At 45.9% G+C, this 24,427-nt stretch overlaps 2 protein-coding genes across 3 annotated transcripts in view; one reads left to right on the top strand and one right to left on the bottom strand.

Annotated features, from left to right (window-relative positions):
- Nucleotides 1-502: 502 nt before the first annotated feature.
- TRMT2A (tRNA methyltransferase 2 homolog A) lies at nt 503-18,943 on the bottom strand. The gene is made up of 12 exons (XM_066609851.1): nt 18,726-18,943; nt 15,590-16,174; nt 13,673-13,781; nt 11,254-11,435; nt 9,792-9,906; nt 8,273-8,388; nt 6,836-6,947; nt 5,421-5,543; nt 3,419-3,494; nt 2,464-2,580; nt 1,457-1,553; nt 503-1,224 (listed from the first exon to the last, which is right to left on the bottom strand). The coding sequence occupies exons 2-12, from the start codon at nt 16,159-16,161 to the stop codon at nt 987-989; spliced, it is 1,857 nt and encodes a 618-aa protein (XP_066465948.1). The 5' UTR covers nt 16,162-16,174; nt 18,726-18,943; the 3' UTR covers nt 503-986.
- A 2,431-nt stretch (nt 18,944-21,374) lies between these two features.
- RANBP1 (RAN binding protein 1) overlaps nt 21,375-24,427 on the top strand; it is a 29,587-nt gene continuing 26,534 nt past the window's right edge. The window contains exon 1 of one of the 2 annotated variants that reach the window (XM_066609788.1): nt 21,375-21,431. Coding sequence is in view for 1 of the 2 variants with exons in the window: in XM_066609787.1 (XP_066465884.1) it covers nt 21,530-21,544 (15 nt within the window). In the remaining variant the exon portion in view is untranslated. The other variant, XM_066609787.1, reaches the window with a different exon arrangement.

Raw genomic sequence — 24,427 nt, 5'->3', positions numbered from 1 at the left:
AAAATATATATTTACTCAGTGTGTGGTTGGTCTGTGGAACTCCTTGTCACAGGATGTGGTGATGGCATCTGGCCTGGACAAGTTTCTGGAGGAAAGATTCATTAGGGGTTACAAGCCATGATGCATATGTGCAACCTCCTGATTTTAGAAATGGGCTATGTCAGATGCAAGGGAGGGCACCAGGATGAGGTCTCTTGTTATCGGGTGTGCTCCCTGCGGCATTTGGTAGGCTGCTGTGAGATACAGGAAGCTGGACTAGATGGGCCTATGGCCTGATCCATTGGGGCTGTTAGGCATTTAAACTAGAAACATAACCTAACTTTAAAACATGCCTAATTTTTGATATCTTTATTTAAAAAGGTAGCAATTCTGACTAGCTTTAGATGTTCAAGTAGCAGTCCATGCTATCCCATACAGCAGGAACTACACATCCAGTTGTAGAGTAACACAAGCTTATTTAAGCACAGATACCAACCCCAAGGCTTCCCCTTTTCATTGGGGGAGGCATAGCAGTATGCCTATTAGTATAGTAAGCAGATGCAGAAGTGGCCTCCACCAGTCTGGAAGCTCTAATTTCCCAAAATGTGTTTTTAAATCCAAGCATGCCCCTTGAGCACTTCATAATATTTCTGCTGTTTTCAGATAGGATGGATAATAATCTTTGGCAATACAAGCTTTCCCAGGGATATTTTGCATTTGGCACCCTTATCCCAAGTTTTAAAACTCAACATTGCATAAAAACATACATCATCCTCTTACATAAGTAAAAACTTTGAGGCTTATTCCTGCACTAGGTTTCCACACTTGACTGTTAAGACTTTTAAGTATCAGGACGAAAAATGAATTTGATATAGCCGCTGTCTTGAAATCCCAGGAACTAGCTCTTCAGTAGGAAAACAGCAGCTTGAAAATCGGGGGGAAAAAGTTTCATCCAGTGGAAGTAGGCAGATCACTAATGTAAATTGGCCTAGCTAGTTCAAGCATCACTAGCTTGAACACACTGCCTCTTTTAGCAAGTTAGTGGTGTTTTCTATAGAGTCTGGCCCTTGAGTAACACCTGGAATTTCAACAGCGTCCAGAGGAGCTTTGCCACAGGGATGCTCTATTCTTTCAAAGAAAAACAGGAGTTCGCAGTGCATCGTATGAGGAAAGAGATCCACCGCCATGACTTTAATGGGACGGAAAGGACTTCCCTTGACACGGTTGGAAGGCGCTCGACACAGGCTAGTGGAGAAAAAAAACTATTAGTCTCATTCCATTTACAACTGGTATGAGCTTGGCAAGCGATATCCCTCCTCTCCTTTACGTGCCAGCCTGTGCTTAACACTGACCACAGAATATTGTAGAGAGCAATTGCCCATTTTAAGACACTGCAAATCAGCAATGGGGGCAGGGGGTAGGAGCCCAGGGTTGCTTTCAGAACACTCATTCCCCTCCCCACCCATTTCAAACTCACTCCACAAAGTTGTTCATGGCAGCTCGAGGGTTGCAGGACACGTAAATGAGCTTCTTTAAGTGTTCAGCTTTCCGGATTGCAAGAATTACTTTGGAATCTACAAGGTCACGTTTGGATAGAAAATGGAATTAGATCAATAAGCATCTACCTCAAACTCAGCAGCACCCACCTTCTCCCTATGAAATCCTGCTTCACAGCTCCCACCTCTAAACATATCTCACCAGAATGGGGTGGCCAACCCACAGGATGACCAGTGTCACTCCATCACATCCCCCCCCCAAGGGCTCCATGCCTCTGGTGCATCCCACCCCCTTGTGCTACTTGTCTCTAGCAGCATCCCTGCTGGGTGTGGCTGAGATGCCCCATGCTGTCAAGAGGGGGTGGGGCCCAGCGTCATTTGCCTCTAGTGCTGCATTTCATCCAGCCACCCCAAACACCAGTTGGGGAGGTAGTAGCCCAGGATGCCTTGTGCATGGGTGACCGATTTGTGCTAGCCTCAGCTCAGCAGCAGATTTCACACCGAGCCAGTCCACATGTTCAGGGGTGGAGGCTTCACCCAGATCATGTACAGGCTCTGCTGTGTGTGCCATTTAGTAAGTATTCGTGTGCCACAAGTTGGCCACTCCTGCTCCAGAAGAACAGAAATTGTATGACCGATGAGTACTCTGGCAGGCTATATGGACCACTTAACTATGGCCACTGTTAGTGATGCACAGGAATTCAGGGTGGAGGCACCTGACTATTATGGGGTCCACCCCCTCTTGCCGTTGACGATTCCTGACTTAACAAGACTGAGCAAAGCCTTCAGAGTCATCTCGAGTTTTTCTGCCATCACTCCACAATTTACCTCAATGCTGAAACACAGCCTCTTTCTTTCCAGTGAAATATGGTAAATGTCATATCTCTTCCCCCCCCCCCCACCAATTTACTTTTGGCAGCACTGCTCATTATGTATCACCTCCATTCAAACCATTCTATTAAAACAAGAATATGAAAGTTAAACTCACGCAGCCCTGCTCGGGGAGGATCCACAATTGTGATAGAATTTTGAAGTGCTAAAGAATTCACTAGGTAAGGAACAAGATCTTCAGCTTTTCCACAGTGGAACTCAACATTATCCAGCTCTAGGGGGGGGAAATGTAAACAATTTATTGCTGAAGAGTAGAAAGTAGTTTATATATTACTTCCTTGGTAACATCCAACAGAAACAGACCTGCTAAGCTCTGACAACAGAACCAAGAGCCAAGTGCCTTCAAAGACCCATTGATTTGATCAGTTCTCGACTTGCACCTTTCAATTCACAGTTCTCATGGTGGCTGCAAATTGGAACACTTGTTAAATTTATTAATCATGCAAGACCACATGGTTCAGAATTGCCTCAACTCCATGAGAACCAGGACCTTGCTTCAATAAAAGCAAATGTCTGTGCTTCTCACCCTGTGTGGGACCAGGATAACTGGGTTTTTTTTACACCCTGGAGTGGGGATGTGCAAATGGAACCCAACATTCACATATTCAGCTCCACATGGCAGTAGGAATGGCCATGCCCCAAATACTGTTTTGAGAGTGTCAAAGATCACATTGCTAAAGCTCTGCTCTTATTTTTAGTGCTATGGAGACTTGAAATGTTAGGATTAGGATCACAGGATGGTTGCACTGGAACCTGGAAGATCCAGGTTCCAATCCCTGCTCAGCCATGAAGCTTCCTGGGTGACCCTTGGGCCAGTCACTCACAGCCTCCTCTACCTCACAGGGTTGTTGGGAGGACAGGCGGAGGGAAGGAAACATGTACACCACCCTGAGCTCCTTGAAGAAAGGGCAGTATGAAAAATGTGAAAACAAAAGTCATTCTATCAAAACTCTGAAAGACTATAGACTCTTGTAGTCATGAAAACACAGTTAAGAAAGTTATGAACACTGAAAGCTGCCCCTCAAAGGCTTCAAGCATGACTATTTACCAACCATTAAGCTGAGCGTTCACTCTGGCGTCGTCCACGGCTTCTTGACAGAGCTCAATTCCAATCACCTTCTTCGCTTTCTGCAAGAACAAAGAAATAGATGTGCTAGCTGGCGACATTAAGCGTTTCAGACCAAATGCTAGAGGTGTTTGTTTCTGTGAGTAAAACAGGATTATAGCCCAAGTCATACTGAACGCAATGGGCTTACTTCTGAGTAAAAATGCACACCACCGTTTTCAAACACCTCTACTAATAGCTAGAGGTGGGAGAAAACTTATTTTTTTCCAAGGATTGTGGTGTTTTCCAAAGGCAGAAGTGCAGAATGCAGTGTTGTGTGTTATTCAAAATTTACATTCTAATTATAAATTATTAATAACTTTAAAATGACAGCAGATGCAGCCAGTCATTACCCAATGCACCACCCGCATTAAACAGCAGCTGCCCAGAGTAGCTCTGATGGCAAGTGGGAGGTGCCACGTGGCACATTGCAGGACACTGTAAATGCTGGTAAGTGGCTTGGCAGAGCTCCTAAGCGCAGTTACGGAGCGCAGCAAAGGTCCCACCCACCTGCCCTGAGCCTCTTACTGGCCTTTATAGTGTTCCCTAGCCTGGAAATGACTGGCAATGATATCGCCAGTCACTTCCAGAAGCTGCATGCTGTCTTTGCAGTGCATGGAGGTGTCACAAGCCACCAAAGATTGGGAAGTGCTGGTTTAGAGAGTGCCCAGTCTCAACCCATCCAATTTCTCTCAGTCCCTTGAATCAAGACTGAGGACTTAGGGTTGACTCCAAAATGGGCTGCGTTCCACTCATACCAGAGCACTGCGCGAGAAAACCAAATAAATTCACCCACTTCCTTCCACCAGGATCTTTCCTATTACAGCACTGCTAAGTTCTTAAAAGCATTTGCAGAACAGTCATCAATTTAGTTCTGCTCGTGCTTTCTTGTCTCCAACCTTGTAGTTTAGGTCTGAACCAATGTTTAAAAGAACAATAAATAGAAGTAAAACGGCACCTAAGCCCTCAGTTTCCCTGATGTCCAAGGACTTTTGTTCCGTTGCTCAATACGGGTGGAACCCCCGTATTCGCTGATCCAGTGACTGCAGATTCTGGTATCCACTGATCCACTTCCTCCCAGCACATTCATTAACATTTTTCAAAAGGCTTACCAGAGCAAAAAAGTTATTGCTTTCAAAGTTCACTATAATCATTCAAGCTTACAGTGATGCTCAGACATGCTGCTGGCAGCCTGAATGCTTGAAAGACTAGATCAATGGTAACAGGAAGCAGGGAGTTAACTGCTTCCTGTTAGCATCAATCTAGTATTTCAGCAACAGCAATGGGATTTGGGGGGTGGGGGTGGGGGGGCAGGGGCCAAGGAGACAGGGTTCCCTCCTATCTGCCATTTCTATATCTGCAGGGGGGGCCCCTGGAACTGATCCTCTGCAGATAAGGGGAGGGCTGTATAGCTATTTAACCCTGGAATAAATGCTAAGAACATAAGAACTGAATCAGGCCATAGGCCCATCTAGTCCAGCTTCCTGTACCTCACAGCAGCCCACCAAATGCCCCAGGAAGCACACCAGATAACAAGAGACCTCATCCTGGTGCCCTCCCTTGCATCTGGCATTCTGACATAGCCCATTTCAAAAATCAGGAGGTTGCGCATACACATCATGGCTTGTACCCCATAATGGATTTTTCCTCCAGAAACTTGTCCAATCCCCTTTTAAAGGCGTCCAGGCCAGACGCCATCACCACATCCTGTGGCAAGGAGTTCCACAGACTAACCCCACGCTGAGTAAAGAAATATTTTCTTTTGTCTGTTCTAACTCTCCCAACACTCAATTTGAGTGGATGTCCCCTGGTTCTGGTGTTATCTGAGAGTGTAAAGAGCATCTCTCTATCCACTCTGTCCATCTGTTAACTTAAATAAGTTAAGATAGGGATACCAGGATTGATTCAGCAGGATGTACTGAACCACCATCAATTTGTATATGGCTCACCTTGGCAAGAGAAATACCAATTGATCCAGTTCCACAGCAAACATCAAGCACTGTGATGTCCTTGTCCACTTGAGCCCAGTCCTGTATGGCAGAGTACAAAACTTCTGCAGCCTGAGTGTTCACCTACAAAACGCCACCATACACAGCAATTAGGGAACAAGTCAAAAAGCTAACATCACGCTTGAAATGAAAACTACTTCAGTCAAATTAGTATCAATGGGTGCCAAGCCCGTGGCTGGAGGGTCTCACAGGACCTCCTGGATGTGACCGAAAGGCACTTCTGATCTTACGAGGTCTTCCCCATGGATCTCATTATCTCCAGAAACTAGAATCCACAGGAACAGATCCCCCGCAGATACCGAAGACCCACTGTACAAACCTCCATCTGAAAAAGCTTATTTTAAAATGACAGCACAGCCACAACCACATGCTTGCATGTGCTTTTAAAACTACACCGCCAAGGAGAATCACTAGAAAATGCACTGACCTGGTGCAGACATAAAAGGAGTCTATTGTTTCCCCCTGTGTGAATGAGCCCCCATACAGTTCTGCATTATGTCCAAACTTAACTTCAAACCACGCTTGGGGAACAAGCCAGGATCTGAAACCATGGTTTGATTTCTCACATGCAAAAGAGATGGAGAGGGGGAGTGCACAAGCCCAGGGTTCTCCAAGGCTTGTTCACACAGAGGGAAACCAGGCTTTCCCATTTCCAACCAGGTTTACCCTTTCCCAGAGTAACTGCGATGCTGTGCTGCCTCCCCTGCAAATTTCATTATCTGTGGAATTCAATATCCAGGGGCGGACCCCTGCTTATACTGAGAATCCGCAGTACGTTCAGCTACAGTTGATATTCCTGTACCAATTACTATATTAGATAGTGGCTATTTTATTTATTTATTTCACATTTTCATCTCGCCCTTCCTCCAAAGAGCTCAGGGTGGTCTACACAGCTGCTCCCCTCCTTTTGTCCTCTCAACAACCCTGTCAGGTAGGTGAGGCTGAGAGAAATGACTGGCCCAAGGTCACCAAGGAAGCTTCATGGCTGAGGGGGTGACTCGAACCTGGATCTCCCAGGTCTAGGTCCACCTCCCAAACCACTACACCTATGAAGCAGCCATGTAAACGTCTATTGCTACCTGCGACTATTTGTCACAGAAACCAATTGTTGAATGGAAGCAATTTCAAAGCAGGACATGTCTCCTTGACATGCTTCCTTCTTAATAACCAATAAGGACATTGCAAAAAGAAAATACACAAGCTGGAGCATTCTCTTTGCAAGTCCATTTTCAGGCAGTTCAGCAAGAGGGTTGGACAATCCTGCTGAGACTGGCAACATCATAAAGCACCTCTTGGACATTGAGTTATTTCAACAGCTACAGAACATTTTAAGCACAGCGGGATTAAAGTTTTACCTGAAAAAACGCATGGGGGGAAATTCGGAACTTCAGCCCAAGAAGATCTTCATAAATGTACTTGTCACCAGCAATGTGCTCCAAGGTTAAATCTTCACGGTTGGGTGATTTTCTAGAAGGGGGGGGGGGGAGAAGATCATGTTTAATCACCATCATCACAGTGCACGCCAGCTTACTGATCACATTCAACGTGGGTACAGGTAACTAGTTAAGAGGAAAAACTGGAAACAAGACCATGTTCATTCAATATTTCTTCAGCTATACATCTTATATGTAGGAAGGAGTGTTGATTTTTATCAGACTTCAGCACATAACTGTATGTTGACATATCCTGTGCAACACCATCTTTCAAACATTTTACTAACAGTAGAAGCATCCTGTACTTGTCACAGAGTATTAGTGACTGCATTGGTCCCATCAAACACAGAGCAAGCACATAAATAAGGAGCATAAACAAGGTAAAGGCGGAGACTTGACCCCCAGAGCAATATTTCTGGCCCCTTGCCAACTTCCCTCCACCTGGCAGAAAGAAAAGTCTAGCTGCTTAGGTCGTAGGACTGCCTCTGCCCCTCAACTATCTGCTGGGATAGATGACAAGAAACTGGCATCCTAATATTAAACAGATTTTGGTCGGCTTCTGCAAAGATACCCCACCCCCATTACTTTCAATCCTCTCACTATGAGATCTCCCCCCCTCCCATCCACACAGGACCTTGCTTCAGCCTGAACATGTAAGCAAAAAGAGAAAAAGTAGATATTGGTGTGCCAATTTTCAACCAGAAATGACTTTCTACAGAAAGTATGTGGTCTTTATCTGTTATGTGTTCATTATTGCTTATTCCTTCTTGGGTTTATATACCAGGCTTCATAAGATACCAGGGTAATGCACAGAATAAAACAGTTTAAAAAAACCCTTCAATTTAAAAATGCATACTTACTAAAATATCTTTGCACTGTACCCAGACTTACAGTCAGACGGTGAGCAGGTCACACTAATCAAGTTTCAAACTATCCAAAAGAGAGCCAGGGACAGAGCAATAAGTGAAGAATACATCAAATTACAAAAGATACGTCTCTTTCTGTTACTGTGTAATCCTAATGCCTTTGAACGTAGGCACTAGAAGCAATGGCTCCTCGTACTATACATAAAGTTTTTAATTTTTGCTAAATAACTAGCTGGCCACAGACCGAAACAGGATGCTAGGGTAGATGGACATTTGATCTGGTCCAGCTCCTAGGATGTTTTTCACAGATCTCAGGGCGACGATAATGCTTCCTTAACATTTTAAATGTTTATATTCTGCTGCATTTTATTGCTGTAGGGTTGGACATCCTTTCAGATGCCACAGAATGCAACCTGAAAACTAGGTGCTGTATATTACAATGCGTGCCATAGGAAACACGGCTGAAATTGTCTTTTTGAGATGCACCACTTACCGCTGACCTTCCTGCACAAAATACAGAGAAGTGATTCCACTGTCCTTCCCAACGCCTTCCGTGAAGTATTTTGCCATAGAAGCCTGCAGGTCAGTTAGTTGTTCTTTACTTAATTTCTAGAAGTTTCAAAAAGGAAAGAGACACTTAAATGTGCAACAAACTTACCAAAGAAAGAAGTTAGCTATCCCTGGAAGTGAAAGACAGAGGACTAAGACAAGGGGGTGCCGGCATGAGCCTAAGAACTACCCCTGAGAAGTGAGCAAAGAGGCATTTTTTTTTCCAGCTAGTGCTCCTTTTATATTTAGCAGGGGAGCCTAACTGTCCCTCTTCACCCCAGCACCCTGTCTTTTCTAGTGGATGTTTGCTGGTGTTTCTTCTGCATCTCTTTTTAGATTGTGAGCCCTTTCGGGAGCCATTTAGTTATTTGCTTTTGTCTGTGAACCACATTGTGACATTTTTGTTGAAAAATGGTTCATGCATTACAGGGCATCATGTAAAACTCAGGCATTTTATAGAATGCACAGCAAAGGATGAAAGCAGCTTTTTTCATTCTGACCTTTTGTACCTTGCCTAGGGATTTTAAAAAAATTCCTACCCACCTAAGCCCAATGCTACCCTACAGAATACCCAGGCATTCTACGCATCTTTCATACTTTGCTAGGCATTCTATAGAACACGCGAGTTTACACAACGCCTGTTATAGATAGATATCCTTAACACAGGCTTGTGAAATTGAGGGTTAGAAGAACTTTTTCAAAATTTATGGTGGTTTTATATATATATATATATATGGTGGTCATTCTTATTTATTATTACACAGGCCAACACACATTTTGCTGTCAAAAGTCAGACCTATTCCTGGATGAATTTGGGATGCCGATTCTAATAACGGCATCGGTTTTGTCATTACGAGGAAGCTGCTTGAGGGCCCAGTTCTATCCAACTTTCCAATGACAGTGCAGCTGTGAGGAAAAGGAACAAACATTCCCTTAGCTGGAGAAGGCCTCTGTGACTGCCCCCCTATTGCAGGATGGAACACATGCCCTGTTAGCATGGCTACACCAGCGCTAGAAAATTAAATAGGATTTAGCCCTGAACCATTCACCAATGAGGCTATGCTGTATCTCCAAAACTTGATGTGATAGTTTTGCCCTATTACACCTTGCTTTGGAGATATGGCATAGCCTCATTAGTGAATGGCTTAAGCAGCTTCCTCATGAGGGCAAAACTGATGCCATTTTTGGAATCTGCACCCCAAATATATCCAGGAATAGGTCTAAATTTTAAGACAGCTAAATGTGTGTTGGCTTGTGTAATAACGAGAACAGCACCCACCCAAGCCACTCTCTCCACACCTGAGGGCATCGTTCCCATTTCAAACGGTGCCCCTAAAAGTGCCACACAGTACACTCCATAGTTAAAACCTCTTTCTCCCCTTAACAAATCAAGACCAGATGAACCACCAACCTAGAACCCTGCACTTGGAAAGGTTCCTTATTCCATATATTCCATTCAGTACCTGTGGATTGAAATAAGCGATTGCCATAATATGTCCATTCCTGCTGGTGCGAACTGTGAGCTGCTTCCAGTGGCCTTCGTAGGTTTCTGGGCTGTAAACGCAGTAAGAGGTGGACCTACAATTTTCAAAACCTTTGTTAACAAGAGCCAAATTTAAAAAGCGCATCTCACATAATTTCTGCTAAGAAGCCCCAAGATTAAAGGAGCCAGATCCTGGATACTGTCAACATACTTTTCCTAAAATACTGGTCCTATTTGCCTTTGATGAACAGAAACATCCCCCTTCTCTGGTGCCCAGTTTTACTGAACTTCAGATTAAGATGCATATATCTCCACCTTTTCTATTTGCATGTTGCTTTATTTTCCATTGTTATCTTCCATATTTCCAAAATAAGGAAGAATTCAATGTACAGCCAGATTCTACTGCCTCATCTTTTGAATTTCCCTCCCTCTGTCCTTAGAAAGAAGCAGACTCCTAAATCAAAAGGCTCACACCAAAATTTCTTTGCCTTCTTTCATACTATCCCTTAAGGATTCCAGCAGAAGGAAAAGAAGGAAAGGGTCAACTATCAACTTTGGTTAGTCACATTTTATCCTAGCTGGGGAAGAAGAGGCTTTGTGGTCAGAATAAATCTCAAAAGGACCTTACAAAATGAGTATTAACATAGCTCTTATACTAGGATTTGTAACAAGATTCAAACCACGGTTCCAAATCTTGGGTTAGAAGTGTGCCATGATTTGTGCTAGTGTGAAGAAGGAGAGAGGAAATATGCAATTACATAAGAACATAAGAAGAGCCCCGTTGGACCAGGCCTTAGGCCCATCTAGTCCAGCTTCCTGTATCTCACAGTGGCCCACCAAATGCCCCAGGGAGCACAAAAGACAGCAAGAGACCTGCATCCTGGTGCCCTCCCTTGCACTGACATTCTGACATAGCCCATTTCTAAAATCAGGAGGTTGCACATACACATCATGGCTTATAACCCGTGATGGATTTTTTCTCCAGAAACTTGTCCAATTCCCTTTTAAAGGTATGTAGGCCCGATGCCATCACCACATCCTGTGGCAAGGTGTTCCACAGACCAACTACACGCTGAGTAAATTCCTCACCTGATTTTGATCACCCTCCACCATGGTTAAGAACTGACTAGCATTATGTCTGCACTAATTTACATCCCGTCTTCCTGGGTTCCCAGACAGTCTCCCATCCAGGCACTGACCAGGCTGAGACCTGCCTAGCTTAAGCAAGGTAGATGCATCATGTTCCCTCAGACCCTGCCTGGGACCAATGTTAGTACGCAACAGCATCAATATGCAAGATTTCCTGATGTAATCTGTTTTCCATCCCTCTCTGCACAGATTTGAAACAGAAAAGAAAACTGACATCTCCCCTTCGGGGAGAAAGTCTGGATAGAAATACAGTAAATAAATAAATACCAACATTCCAATCAACTGAGACTCACCTTATGTAGTCTTGAAAAGCCTTCACTACTTTTTTGGTCATAGCAGGAATGTGAATGGTGTCAAAGGGTTCCACTACAGCACACGTCCCACCCTTGTACTTGCCAAGGCGAAAACCGACCATTTTATCTTCTTGATTTGGACCAATTCCAATCAAGAACTCACATTTGTTGCGATACTCAGTCTAAATTTAAAGAAAGAAAGTTCAGAACATAGTACTCCACTTCTCTAGAACTACTCGGCTTTGCTGACTTCCAATATGAAAAATGGGTGCAGAATGACATACCTTTGAACATTAAAAAGAGTCAAGCTGAAGGCTTACTGTATTGATAGCAATTAACCTATTGTAAAATTTGAATTACAGGACATGTTCAAACTTTGCAACAAGGGGTGAGGATGAATCAAGGAGGAAAAGTTCATCCTGGCTTTTAGCAGCCTTAAAGAAACTTTACCATAGGAATAGATATGGGCAACACACAAATCTGATGATAAAGATGAAGATCACGAAGATATATTATAGCAGGGGTGTCCAAAGTTTTTGGCAGGAGGGCCACATCAACTCTCTGTTGCTATGTCAGGGGCCAGGGGGAAAAGAATTAATTTACACTTAAAATTTGAAGAAGTTTACATACGTTTACATAAATTAATATATTAAAGCTGAACATATATGAATGAATGACGGTCTTGCAATAGCTCAAGGCCTATAAAAGGCCTTGCACAAAGCAAGGCTCCTTTGCTGCCGCTACTGCATCACAGATGTGAAACAGCAAGCAGTGGAGGTAGCCCTTATCCCACAGCTCACACAAGAAGTCAAGCAGTCGCCCTCACTCTGAGAGCAGTTGCGTCGGGCCAGTGCGGGCTCCAACAAATCTCTGGAGGGCCAGAGGCTCATTGGAGACTGGGGGCTCCCTGAGGGCCGCATTGAGAGGCCTCGAGGGCCGCAAGTGGCCCCAGGGCCGGGGTTTGGGCACCCCTGTATTATAGTACTAAAACCCATACTGGAGGCTAATAAGCAAAAGCAGGCCAGAGGAAGGAGTATAAACAATAAGAAGTATCAAAGGTGATATTTATGGGCACAAACATGGGCTGCATCATGTGTCTCAGGAGGTTCACGTTAGCTCAAGGGTTTTCGAAGTGTGTATTGAGATGCCCCTCCTTCCTGTACCCTCAGGGTGCTACTGTCTTGGATCTTGCAAAATATCATGAGATTTGGATGCCACCATCTTGGATCTTGCAAGATCCAAGCTAGCAGCACCCAGCTGAGCCAGGAAGATGAGGCTGTGGGGGTGTCGTGACACAAGTAAGTTTAAGAACATAAGAACATAAGACCAGCCCCACTGGATCAGGCCTTAGGCCCATCTAGTCCAGCTTCCTGTATCTCACGGTGGCCCACCAAATGCCCCAGGGAGCACAAAAGACAGCAAGAGACCTGCATCCTGGTGCCCTCCCTTGCATCTGGCATTCTGACATAGCCCATTTCTAAAATCAGGAGGTTGCACATACACATCGTGGCTTGTAACCTGTGATGGATTTTTCCTCAAGAAATTTGTCCAATCCCCTTTTAAAGGCATCTAGGCCCAATGCCATCACCACATCCTGTGGCAAGGAGTGGTTTGGGAACCACTGAGTTAGCTTACAAATTCTACAGCACCGTTACAAACAATCTGTTTTATCATTTGTATCACAAACTTCCAGTGCGACATGTAGCATTTATTTAGACACTGGCACTCGCAGATAAAATGCAAAAACCTATAAACATGTGGAATTTTCCACGACGGACAGATTCTCAGCCTCTGCTTCATCTCTCTGACTTTGTGAGGGCTGCAAACCCTAAGAAAGCAAAAGCTAGAATTCTATTAAGCCCCACCAAAGACCTTCTTTGGCTGCATTACGGCCATGTTTCTCAAACCTTGTCCCCTGCTGTACCACTTCACATGGACTGCCTAGTGGAAGTACCACTGGAAGTAATTGGCAGTGAGGTCATTGCTAGTTACTATGAAATTGGGAGGCCAGGCACAATGCAACAAACACCAATAAGAGGCTCCGGGTGAAAGGGAGGGCTTATAAAAAGTATGCAAAACGCACACACTGGAGCTCTGCCTGCCAAGCCAAGCCTCCTACTGCTTCTTGTCATGTTGCATTGCTGGTCTCGCTGCGAGGTACTAGGAGTCTGGGGGTCCCACAGGCAACACCAGGCATCACCTCAAGTACCATGAGTTGAGAAACATTGCATTACGGGATACCCTCTCCTACAGCAACACATGCAGCCATATTTAAAGGTGCCCATCCAGTAACTGTTAGCTTTGCTTTCATTGCTAGAGGTGCAGCACTAAGGCCCTGCCCCTCCATAACCATGGCACATTTCTGTGCAAAGTTATTCCACGCCATTGCACTTCGTACAACAGTTATGATATGCCCAACCTGTAATGGCGAGACCTTCACCCCTTCCAGGGGACAACACAGGTCGCTGTGCTTCTCCTTCTGCATGAACAGCCAGGGTAGTAGGGCTTTGTTGTTGTTTCCTATCTCCCTGAAAAACATTGGTTACCAGAAGACAATGAGCATTATGTCCCTGCCACCAAGAACACATAAAGCACTATAGGCCTACTTTCACAAGCGTCAGCGCATGAAAAGACGCCTTATGCAGTTTAACCATTGGTTCATCTAACCTACTGGTTCCCAAGCTGTGCACCATGATGCCCTGGGACATCTCAAGGCAATCCCCAGGGAGCTGTGGTTTGCCGGCCAGAGAAACCGTGTGGGACTCTGGAAAGGTCAGTAAGGGGCTAAGCTGGTTGAGCTCCTGCATACAGTCCTTGCATGCTGGGAAAGACCCTATGGCCAGTCCTGAGCCTCTTACCAGCCTTTGCAGTGTCCTACAATCTCAAAACCTGGAAGTGACTGGCGATGACATCATCACCAGTCACTTCCAGGAGCAGCCATTGTGTTTGCAGAGTGTGGAGGCATTGTGAGATGCCAAAGATGGGGTTAGATCAACATTTCCCAATCTACCTACTCTACCTGGATGTAACTTTCCAACATTTCAGGCAGAGCTCTCCTAGCCCTGCTTCTTGAGGCCCTTCATACCCATATTGAGGACTGAACCCAGGACCTTCTGCTCACAAACCACATGTACTTCCATTGCATTGGCCTTTCCCATGCTCCTACTCTAAAGCTATCAAAATTCTCCCTCCAATTCCATAACACCTGAAGGTAATTGACTGCCTTTTGATAGATACCCACTCTAAGTATCAGCCCAAACCACTTTTTCCCCCATGCAGAAATCCAAATTTACTAGTGGCAAGATTTTCAACTACCTTCCGTTTAACATTAGTGTTACCGTTATCAAGCACTCAGGCTGCCGGTAGCTTGCTCTGTGGTGTTATAAGCTTAATGCTTATAGTGACCTGTTTAAACAATAAAACTTTCCCCCAGTAAACTATGTTAATGTTTAGCACAGTATAGCACAGGGGCCCACCAATCTGCAGATACGGGGGCCTACCTGTATCATGGCTTACAGATCCAGCCCTAATGGACTTGAGTGCCTCTCTCTCCCTTTCTCTTCCATTTGAGCCCCCACAACTGCTATTCCAGGCTCTCCATACACTGTTCCATCAAACATGCCCCCCCAAGTCTGCAGAGCTAGCAGCTACGCGTAGCAAGCATGGCAGGTTCTAGCAGTGGGAGAGAAGAAAGAGGTCTCACTACTCAAGTGTGTGCCTTGCTTTTTATAAGCCACCCTGCTCTAGGAGAATGGTCCTCACTTGAATCCCCCAAGAATAGCAGTTCCCAAATTTACCGGGAACCAGCAAAGAAGTCCTTTTTTAGTGGCCTCTTCTTCCCAGCTCTCTTGGGCACTACCATCTTGGATTGCACAAAATCTCACAAGATCCAAGATGGCAGCAACCAGGAGAGTCAGAGGAAGGGGCCACCAAGGACATCCGTGGTACCCCTGTGAGTCTGCTGTGACACCCTCAAGTGCCATGGCACACAGTTTGGGAACTACTGCCCTAATGCACTTTTGTTTAACTAGTTCCAACCCAGCTGCATCAGGAGACAGTGACCAAATATGCCATTTTAGTTAAGGTGCCAGAATGCAAGACAGCAATTTTAAAAACCATAAGGGCATTTTAGAACCTGTTGGGAGAAGAGGAAATATACTATGCAAGGCAGCCAGTTACCCCCAAACCCATTAACACCTCTCAGAGTACTTGGGTATGGCTAATTTAGTCCTGTAGATGGGCAAAAATCAGTTGCTCCAGAGTTTCAAAGCTAAGCAAAGGATCTTGGCTCACATCTCCAAGAGCTTTGAGGAGTCCAGTGATAATTAACAGTTACCTGGTCAATTTCAGCAGCACTTGTTTACATTCCTCCTTCTTTTTTGTCAGTTGCTCCTGGTAGGGGACTTTCCACAAAGGGGTCACCACCTCAGCTATCTGATTACCAAGAGGCTCCTCTGAGCCATGTTTTGACAACGTTGGGCACTTGGCTGCCACCTGCTCTCTTGTCTCTTCTCCTTCCTCTTCCTCTCTCCTCCTTTTCTTCATGATGGGGTCAGCCTTGGGCTTTGCCAGCCTGACGCTGAGGTGCCTGTTCTTCCACAGGACTCCGTGAAGGACCTTCATGGCTTTGTCCCGTTCCTCCTCGCTCTTGAAGGTGACAAAGGCAAAAGTCTGCCTCCCCAAAAGTTTTATCTTGTGAGGGTTAAGGCCATACTTGGCAAGGAATTTTTTTACTTCGTTAAAACCAATGTATCTGGGAAGGTTCTGAATTTCTACCTTGTAAATCTCTGACGTAAACAAGTCATCTTTAATATACCTGTACATGTTGGAAGTTTCAGAGGAATTCTCTGCTTTGTTACCTTCTCCTGCATCGTCCTTGGTCTCTTTCTCAGTCATGGTTTCTTCCATTATTCTAACTGTTCTATAAAATAAGAGTTGACAGCATTAATTCTCTCTCAAACCATGACACATTATAAGCTTAACCAAAGATTAAAATACAGGTGCGACCTCTGTATCCACGGATTTCATTCACTGTAGATGCCAGCATGGCTGGACTGACCAAGGAAAAAGAGGCTATTTTTGCACTCCCACCCCCTTTTTTAAGGCATTTAAAAGGTGATCCCAGTATCCACAGATTTCGGAATGGAACTCCTGCGGATACTGAGGTTGCTCAGAAGTTAAGCCTCATCCGCAAAAGTCTTTGGCTGGGTTTGCCAAAATAGAGAGAAAATCTCCTTATGGAAGGAGAAAGCACAGAATATCAATTGTTTAAATAAGTCTTCTCATTTTGCAGAAAACACTGTACATGGGGGTGGAGCTACGCAAGTTAATAATATGTACATAAGAATAATAATCTAGCAACTCACACCAATTTCTTAAGTGAGGGGTAAGAATATTTTGATTCAATAAATTAGTATAACCAGTATTTGTGGGTTGGAACCCTAATTAGGTGGCATGACCTAATTTCAGGTGGGTCCCCATTCTTTTCAATATTCTATTGTTAATATATTAGACTTGATGCTACCATGGTCTGTGACTGCATTTGGGGAAATGTTACAGACCTGTACTTTCAACAGGTTACAATGTATATGTTTTTAACAGTGATAGTAAGTGGGACTTATTCCTGGGTAAGTGTGGGTAGGATTGCAGCCTAGGAGTGTTAAAAATTTTCCTGCTTGATGATGTCACTTCCAGTCATGACATTGCTTCCAGTGGGTCCTGACAGAGTCTCATTCTAAAAAGTGGGCCCTGGTGCTAAAAGTTTGAGAACCACTTGGTAACAATACAGCACTTTCAGCACTTTACTCTTTCAGCCATTTTCCATTATAACCACATACCAAATTTCATCCATGTGTTTTGCTTTTATTGCCCTATTTCATCTAACCTTCCATGATAATCACTGACATTCTTAATTAACCTTTCTAATTCTGATTATTTCACAGGAATTCACATGTGCTATAATTGTTTATGTTGCTGCAGTCCAGAATAATTTGCAAGTTCAATCAGGCTCAGCTTTGACATTCACCCATGTCTGACTTTCATCCATGCTCTAGTCCAGGGGTCTCCAAACTCCAGCCTGGGGGCCAGATGCAGCCCGCAGAGAACTTCTGTCCGGCCCGCAGTCAGCCTCTGATCCCGAGAGCCTCTGGCCCACTTGACCAAACACAACCAGAGTTGTGCTTTTGGGGTAGGGGAATGGGGATCCATTTAAGTGTGTGCTTTATTTCTTGGGCTGTGTTGGTGCTTGGAGAAATCCTGGACATTTGAGCCCATTCATTCATTCATTCCAAGCATTCATCTAAGTTTCATCTCTAATGTATTTATTTAAATTTTACATTAAGTTTTTTTTCCAGCCCTCGACACTGTGCCAGATATTTGATGTGTCCCTTTGGCTGAAAAGTTTAGAGACCCCTGCTCTAGACCAGTGATTTCCAACCTTTTTCATATTGTGGCACACTGGCAAGGCACTGAAATGGTCAAGGCACACCATCAGCTTTTTAACCATTGACAAGGCACACTGTGCTGTCAATGGGGGCTCACATCCCCCAATGATCCTATTGATAAATGACCCTCTCCCAAATTCCCGCAGCACACTTGGGGACCATTCGCGGCACACCAGTGTGCCACGGCACAGTGGCTGAAAATGGCTGCTCTAGTCCCTAAACAGACAAAAGTGCAAGGTGTAGCTGTATGCCTTCTCATTCTATCTGAAGCGCCACATGCATGGAATGAGACTATATGTGCAGCATTATTAACATTATTATTATTAGCAAGGTAGGACTATATGTGCAGCATTATTAACAACAAATAAGGTATTACTGTGAATCATCGGTAACAGTTTCTCAAGGTTTCTCCTCTGCCACTTCACATGGTCCACATATTCAAAGTACCACCAAAAGTAGATCATGATGACATCATCACCAGTTACTTCTGAGTTGGGAGGCCACGTGCAATGTGATCAACACCAGCAAGAGACTCAAGGTGGACCGGAGGACTTTTTCAAGCATGGAAAAGCATGCGCACCTCCTACTGAGCCAAGCCTCCCACTGCTGTTTGTTGCATTCCTGGTCTTGCTGCCAAGTGTCCAGAGGTCCTGTGAGTACCACCAGATACTACCTCAACTACCACTGGTGGTCCCCCTACCACTGGTTGAGAAATGCTAATCTATCATAAACACAGTCAGAAAAGGGTCATTTAATTTACACCACAACCCTAGGTGTGCTTACTCAGAAGGAGAGGCCCCACTGCTTTCAACTGGTCTTACTTCCAGGTAAGGATGCACAAGATTGCACACCTTAAGGGGACACACTGCCACCCACAGACATTTACTCACAGTGTAGCCGGGTGGGTCTACTCAGAAGTAAGTGCCACCTTGCTCAGTGCAATCTGGTGCCAGCTCAAGGTGCCCAGGAGGGAGCCTGCATGCACAGGAAGTCTGACCAGACACACTGCCCCCCCAGACTTTTACTCACAGTGCAGCCGGGTGGGTCTACTCAGAAGCAAGTGCTACCTTGCTCAGGGGGATAGGCTGTTAGCAGAGCACAGTGTGTTGCAAAGGGAAGGAGCTGCTGCATGGGAGTGCCCTGGAAGGGAGGGCTGCAGGTCACGTGCCCAGAGCAAGGCAGAGCCCAGGCTGCCACCATTACTGCACCTCCGGCTCAACCAAACCGAGCCCCACGAAGACACCCGATCATACTTGCGCAGCAAAAGCCCCGCCCCCTCAGCGCAGCTTCCTCTTCCCGCATACCCCGCGGGAAGTCAGGGAAGTGGGCGTGGCCTCTCGGAGGAGGCGTGGCCCCTGGACGTCAGGGCGCGATGACGTCATAAAGGGCGTGCCTCCCTCCCGGCTGTTTTGACCGTTGGGCCTCAGCGCTCGACATTTACTCCGTGGGCGGAGCCTACGAAAGAACCAACGCTTTGCTGACGTCACGAGCCTTTTCCCTCCTCCCCTCCCCTCCGGCGGGCGCCATTTTAAGTGCCTACAAGGACCCGGTCGCGCAAAGGCTGATGGGAAGCGGCGGGGTGGCCAAAGTCAGGCCTCCTCGAGCGGGAGGGAGGGCGACGCATGCGCAGTGCGGGTTGAAAGGAAGAGGAAGGTCCGCGCGTGGCTGTTGTCCTCTGGACGAATACACTGCTGGAGCACGTGGGATGGAAGGAGGGATGCTTGTATACAGGCACACAAGCAGACATATACATGGATGTGTCTGTATGTATATGTCTATGTGAATCTGCATATACGTATGTGTGTGTGTGTATATATATGCTTTTTTTTTACAGAAAACGTTTTTTGTAATGTAGCTGTGGAAATGTCAGTGTCTGTATGTGTAGACACATATATACATACACACAGACATATATATACACACATATATACATTCACATATAATGTATACATATAATGTATAATGTATGCAATATATACACACATATGTATACATTCACATATAATGTGTTCACATATACATTAGCAGTGGTGTCTGTTGAGATCAGAGGGCCTGCCTGTGTGCATTGAGGTCTAAGGAGCAGCCCAACGACCAAGGAAGGCAGTGTGTTATTACTATTATTTCCTGTATGTACACATCTGTGTGTGAGGGATCTCATCGGTCTAAGACAGGGGTGTCCAAAGATTTTGGCAGGAGGGCCACATCATCTCTCTGACACTGTGTCAGGGGCTGGGGGTGGGCGGGAAAGAATTTACATTTAAAATTTGAATAAATTTACATAAGTTAACATAAATGAAAATATTGAAGATGAACTTATATGAATGAATGAAGGTCTTGCAATAGCTCAAGTCCTATAAAAGGCCTTGCACAAAGCAAGGCTGGCCTTTCCTTTGCTGCCACTACTGTATCACAGATGTGAAACAGCAAGCAGTGGAGGGAGCCCTCATCCCACAGCTCATGTGAGAGGTCAAACAGTCGCCCTCACGCTGAAAGCAGTTGTGTCGGGCCAGTGAGGGCTCCAGCAAGTCTCTAGAGGGCCAGAGGCTCATTGAAGACTGGAGGCTCCCTAAGGGCCGCATTGGGAGCCCTTAAGGGCTGCAAGTGGCCCCAGAGCTGGGGTTTGGGCACCATGGATCATAGGCCCATCTAGCCCAGCTTCCTGTATCTCACAGCGGCCCACCAAATGCTCCAGGGAACACACTAGATAACAAGAGACCTGCATTCTGGTGCCCTCCCTTGCACTGGCATTCTGACATAGCCCATTTCTAAAATCAGGAGGTTGCACATACACATCATGGCTTATAACCCATAATGGATTTTTCCTCCAGAAACTTGTCCAATCCCCTTTTAAAGGTGTCCAGGCCAGATGCCATCACCACATCCTGTGGCAAGGAGTTCCAAAGACCAACCACACACGGACTAAAGAAATATTTTCTTTTGTTTGTCCTAACCCTCCTGTGATACAATCCGTCGGTCTGTGATATGATTTATTTAAACATACCCCCTCCACACACACACACACACACACACACACACACACTCTGTGTCTGACAAAAGCATGCACCTGTATGTAAACTGCCTGGTCATGCTAAGCGCCTGGACTCTACATGGACTGAAGCCTGCAAGTCTTTGAGAGAGGTGAATACTGAATAAATGAAATTCCACCCACACTTTGTGATCTGCTTTCTCGTGACTTTTGATATACATTAATACACTATTGCAATATATATTATTATAGAATGTATACTGCATGTATCTATTTCTATCATCTCTATATGTGTGTGTGTTTGTACACATACAGTATATATATAGTATGTGTATATATGTGTACATATACGTGTGTACATACACATACAGTGTGTGTGTATATAGACACAGACACATATACACCTAGGACTGCGTGTGTGTTGCTGTGCAGAGCTGCACACAAAGGCCTGATCCTCCCGCTGCCCCAAAGCAGGTCCTCAAGCGTCGCAGAACCAGGACCCACTTTTCAGAACGCGCAGCTGTCAAGACCCACCGGAAGTGATATCATCACCTCCCTCTCTCTCTCCTCGTCTCCGCGCTTGGGCGGCCCCCACCAACCCCTGCGAGGCTGTCAGGCGCGTCTCGCCCCTTCCCCCTCTCCTTCTCCTTCCAGCGTCGCGCATGCGCCTGAGGGGCGGGGCAACGGCTCCCAAGCAGCCTCGCTTCCCATGAGGCCTTGCGGGCGGCGGCGCGCGCTGCGGGCGTGAGGTAAAGGGGGAGGAGCTTCGGCGGCCGGGGAGAGAGCGCGTGCGGGGCGGGAGCCGAGACCAGAGGGGACGGGAGCCGGGCGCCGCCACAGCAACGCTATGGCCGAGACGAAGGTGAGGGCGGGGGAAGCGCCGCCTGAGGGCGGGGAGCAGCCTCGGGCCCCCCAGGACCGCCCGCCCGTCCCCTCCCCCTCCTCAGCCCAGCAAGGCCTCAGCGCCCCCCCGCCCGCGCGCGGGCAACGTGCGCGCTCAGAGTGTGGCCCCGCCCCTCCCCCGCTTCATGGAGCCCCTGCTCCTCGCCTGTGGAGGATGCTTCAGGGTAGGGTGGGGAGGCCCCCGCCTTGCCAAGCCTCCCTCCCCCCCCCCACAGGCCCAGCATCTGCAATGGCTTCCTCCCCCTCAGGGGCTCCCCTGACACTGCCACCCATGTTTAATGGAGGGGAAGGCCCCACCGCACCCCCCAGGCCCAGCATCTGTATGGCTGCCTCCTCTTCCCCCCAACACTGCAATCCATGCCTCGTGAGTGGGAGGCCTCACTCCCCCCACTTTCCTCCCTCTCCCAAACCCAGCAGCTGCAGTGGCTCCCACCCGTTCCCCCAGTGGCTTCCATGTTGAAGGAGAGGGGGAGGTCTCACCAACCCCCCCCCCGCCCAGCATCTACAGGGATTTCCTTTCCCTCCATAGTGCAATCCATGCTTCCTGTGGGGGGGGGCCTCACCAACCCCCTTGCTTTTCCTCTCCCTCAGACCCACAGCTGCAGTAGTTTCCTCCTCCTTCCCCCCCTCTGTTGCTCCCCTAACACTACTGTCCATGTTTAGTAGGAGGGGGAGGTCTCGCAAACCTCCCCCCCTTGCTTTCCCCACAGTTCACCCCCAGGCCCAGCATCTGCAGTGGCTCCCCCCTCCCGCTCCTCTAATAATGCCATCCCCTACCCCTTTACTCAGAAGTAAGCCCAACTGCTTTCAGTGAGGCCCCTCCTGCACCTAGACTGGCATCATAAGCTGCTGTGCCCATTTAGCTATAGCATCTTTTATTATTTACTTAAAAGACTTGTGCTCTTCCCTTCCTCTGCAGGGTATGTACAGTGGCTTCCAATCCCCCTCCCAGTAACTAATAGTGCAGACCTCTGCCCTTTTACTCAGAAGTAAGCCCCCACTGCTTTCAGTTGTGACTTACACTCAGGCTCTTCCTGCTCCTAGAACAGCATTGTAAGCTGCTGTGCCCAGTCAGTGATAGCATCTTTCCTTTATTTAAAAGATTTATACCCTGCCCTTCTTTTATTGGACCAGATGTTTATTTTTATTTTACTTATTTATTTTTACATTTTTATACTACCCTTCAGGTGGTACCACCCTTCAGGATTTTGCACATGATTCTTTCATTTTGTTTACATAACAGCCCTTATTAGTAGGTGAAGGCTGAGAAATGATTGACCCAGGGTCACCCAGGAAGCTTCGTGGCTGAGCGGGGGATTTGGACATGAATCTAACAGGTCCCAGTCCAACTTTTGAAGCAATACACCAGTGTTCTTCAAGCTTTTCCATACCAACCCCAATAAATAAACCCAATAAATTTATTTATTTATTTATTTATACCCCAATAAATAATGAGACTGGGTACCTCACAATTGGTCCCACCTCCTCCTTGGACCCTATTTGTTCACTCCCCCATTGTACCTTCTTAGCACTGTTCACTATAACCAAGTATTCTTATATGAGAGAGAGAGAAAGAGTTTGCAGAAAAAAGTGACTACGTAGACTGGCTCTAGTGAAAGCTATTTTACCATAATTGCCAAGAACCCGAGCTGGACTGAAACACCATCTCCTGGTACCTGACAGGGTACACCAGATGCCTTTCCCTTTACCTGGTGGTGGTCTTCAACCTTTATCATTCCTGTAAGTTGCTGCAACCCTGCAATCGAGGCTTCATGACCCCATTGGGTCTTAACCGCAAGGTTGAAGTTAACACCATCCTGACTTGCACATTAAAATTCTCTGTGTGTTTGAGGCTACAAGTTGTAACCCCATATAAAACATATAGAGCAGTTTTTTTTTCAAACTGTGGGTCAGAACTCAACTAGAAAGGTGGCAAGCCAATTTCAGGTGGGTCCTGAAGTTCATTTCAATGTGTATTTTATTTTTACTATATTAGACTTGATATTATCATGGTACATGAGTGCATTTGAAGAAATGTTACAGATACATACTTTTAACAAGCTACTGTGTCCATGCTTCTAACAATGATAGTCAATGGGGCTTACTCCTGGGTAAGTATGAATAGGATTGCAACCTTTGGGGTGTTTGGGGAATTTTTTGAAACAGATCAGCAACTGCTTGGGTGGGTTCTTTATTTTAATTTTTTTTAATGTATACTTAATTGATTTGATTTTGTTATATGGGGTGTTAAAAAAATTTCTGCTTTATGATGTCACTTCTGGCCATGACATCACTTCCAAGTTAGTGACGTAACTTTTGATTGGTCCCCAAAGGTTGTTATTCTAAAAAGTGGGTCCCACTGCTACAAAGTTTGAGAACCATTGAAATAGAAGATTATAATATGCAAGGATCCTACAACCCTGGTTAATTCAATGGGTGTACCCTTGAAATAAGATGTTTGCAGGATTCGGGAGCTAGGGCTTTTGGCTCTTCCTCCCCAACACGTACATACACACACTTGAGGAAATAGGTCTCATATCTAAATTCGTGCTTTCTATAATTTCTTCTTAACAGGGTTCTGAGATGTGGTGCAGAATGCCCAGTTTCTTTGCATCTTTTTGTACTTCTTACAGCACAACTCTGTATGCACTTTCCTTGGGGTTCTGACTCCAGAATTTGATTGTGGAGCTAGGCTTGTTGGCTCTTCCTCTCTAGTACTTGCATACACTTGCTGTAGGAGTAGAGTCCCTCTTCGTTCAATATTTGCTTGCTACAATTTTCTCTTAATGGGATTCTGAAATATGAGACGAGATTACTTCTAGTATGCCCTGTTGTTTTAGGA

The sequence above is a fragment of the Tiliqua scincoides genome, chromosome 14 (assembly GCF_035046505.1).
Source record: "Tiliqua scincoides isolate rTilSci1 chromosome 14, rTilSci1.hap2, whole genome shotgun sequence".
Taxonomy (NCBI): domain Eukaryota; kingdom Metazoa; phylum Chordata; class Lepidosauria; order Squamata; family Scincidae; genus Tiliqua; species Tiliqua scincoides.
Note: the sequence above shows the minus strand (reverse complement) of the source record. Positions and strands in the feature narration are given on the sequence as shown.

Excerpts from the sequence above, each read along its gene's own strand:
- TRMT2A (XM_066609851.1), bottom strand. The coding sequence starts at position 16,161 with ATGGAAGAAACCATGACTGAGAAAGAGACCAAGGACGATGCAGGAGAA. Across the intron at positions 9,907-11,253 it reads GCTTTTCAAGACTACATAAG|GTCCACCTCTTACTGCGTTT; the intron begins GTGAGTCTCAGT and ends TGAAAATTGTAG. Across the intron at positions 6,948-8,272 it reads TTTGTGCAGGAAGGTCAGCG|AAAATCACCCAACCGTGAAG; the intron begins GTAAGTGGTGCA and ends CCCCCCTTCTAG.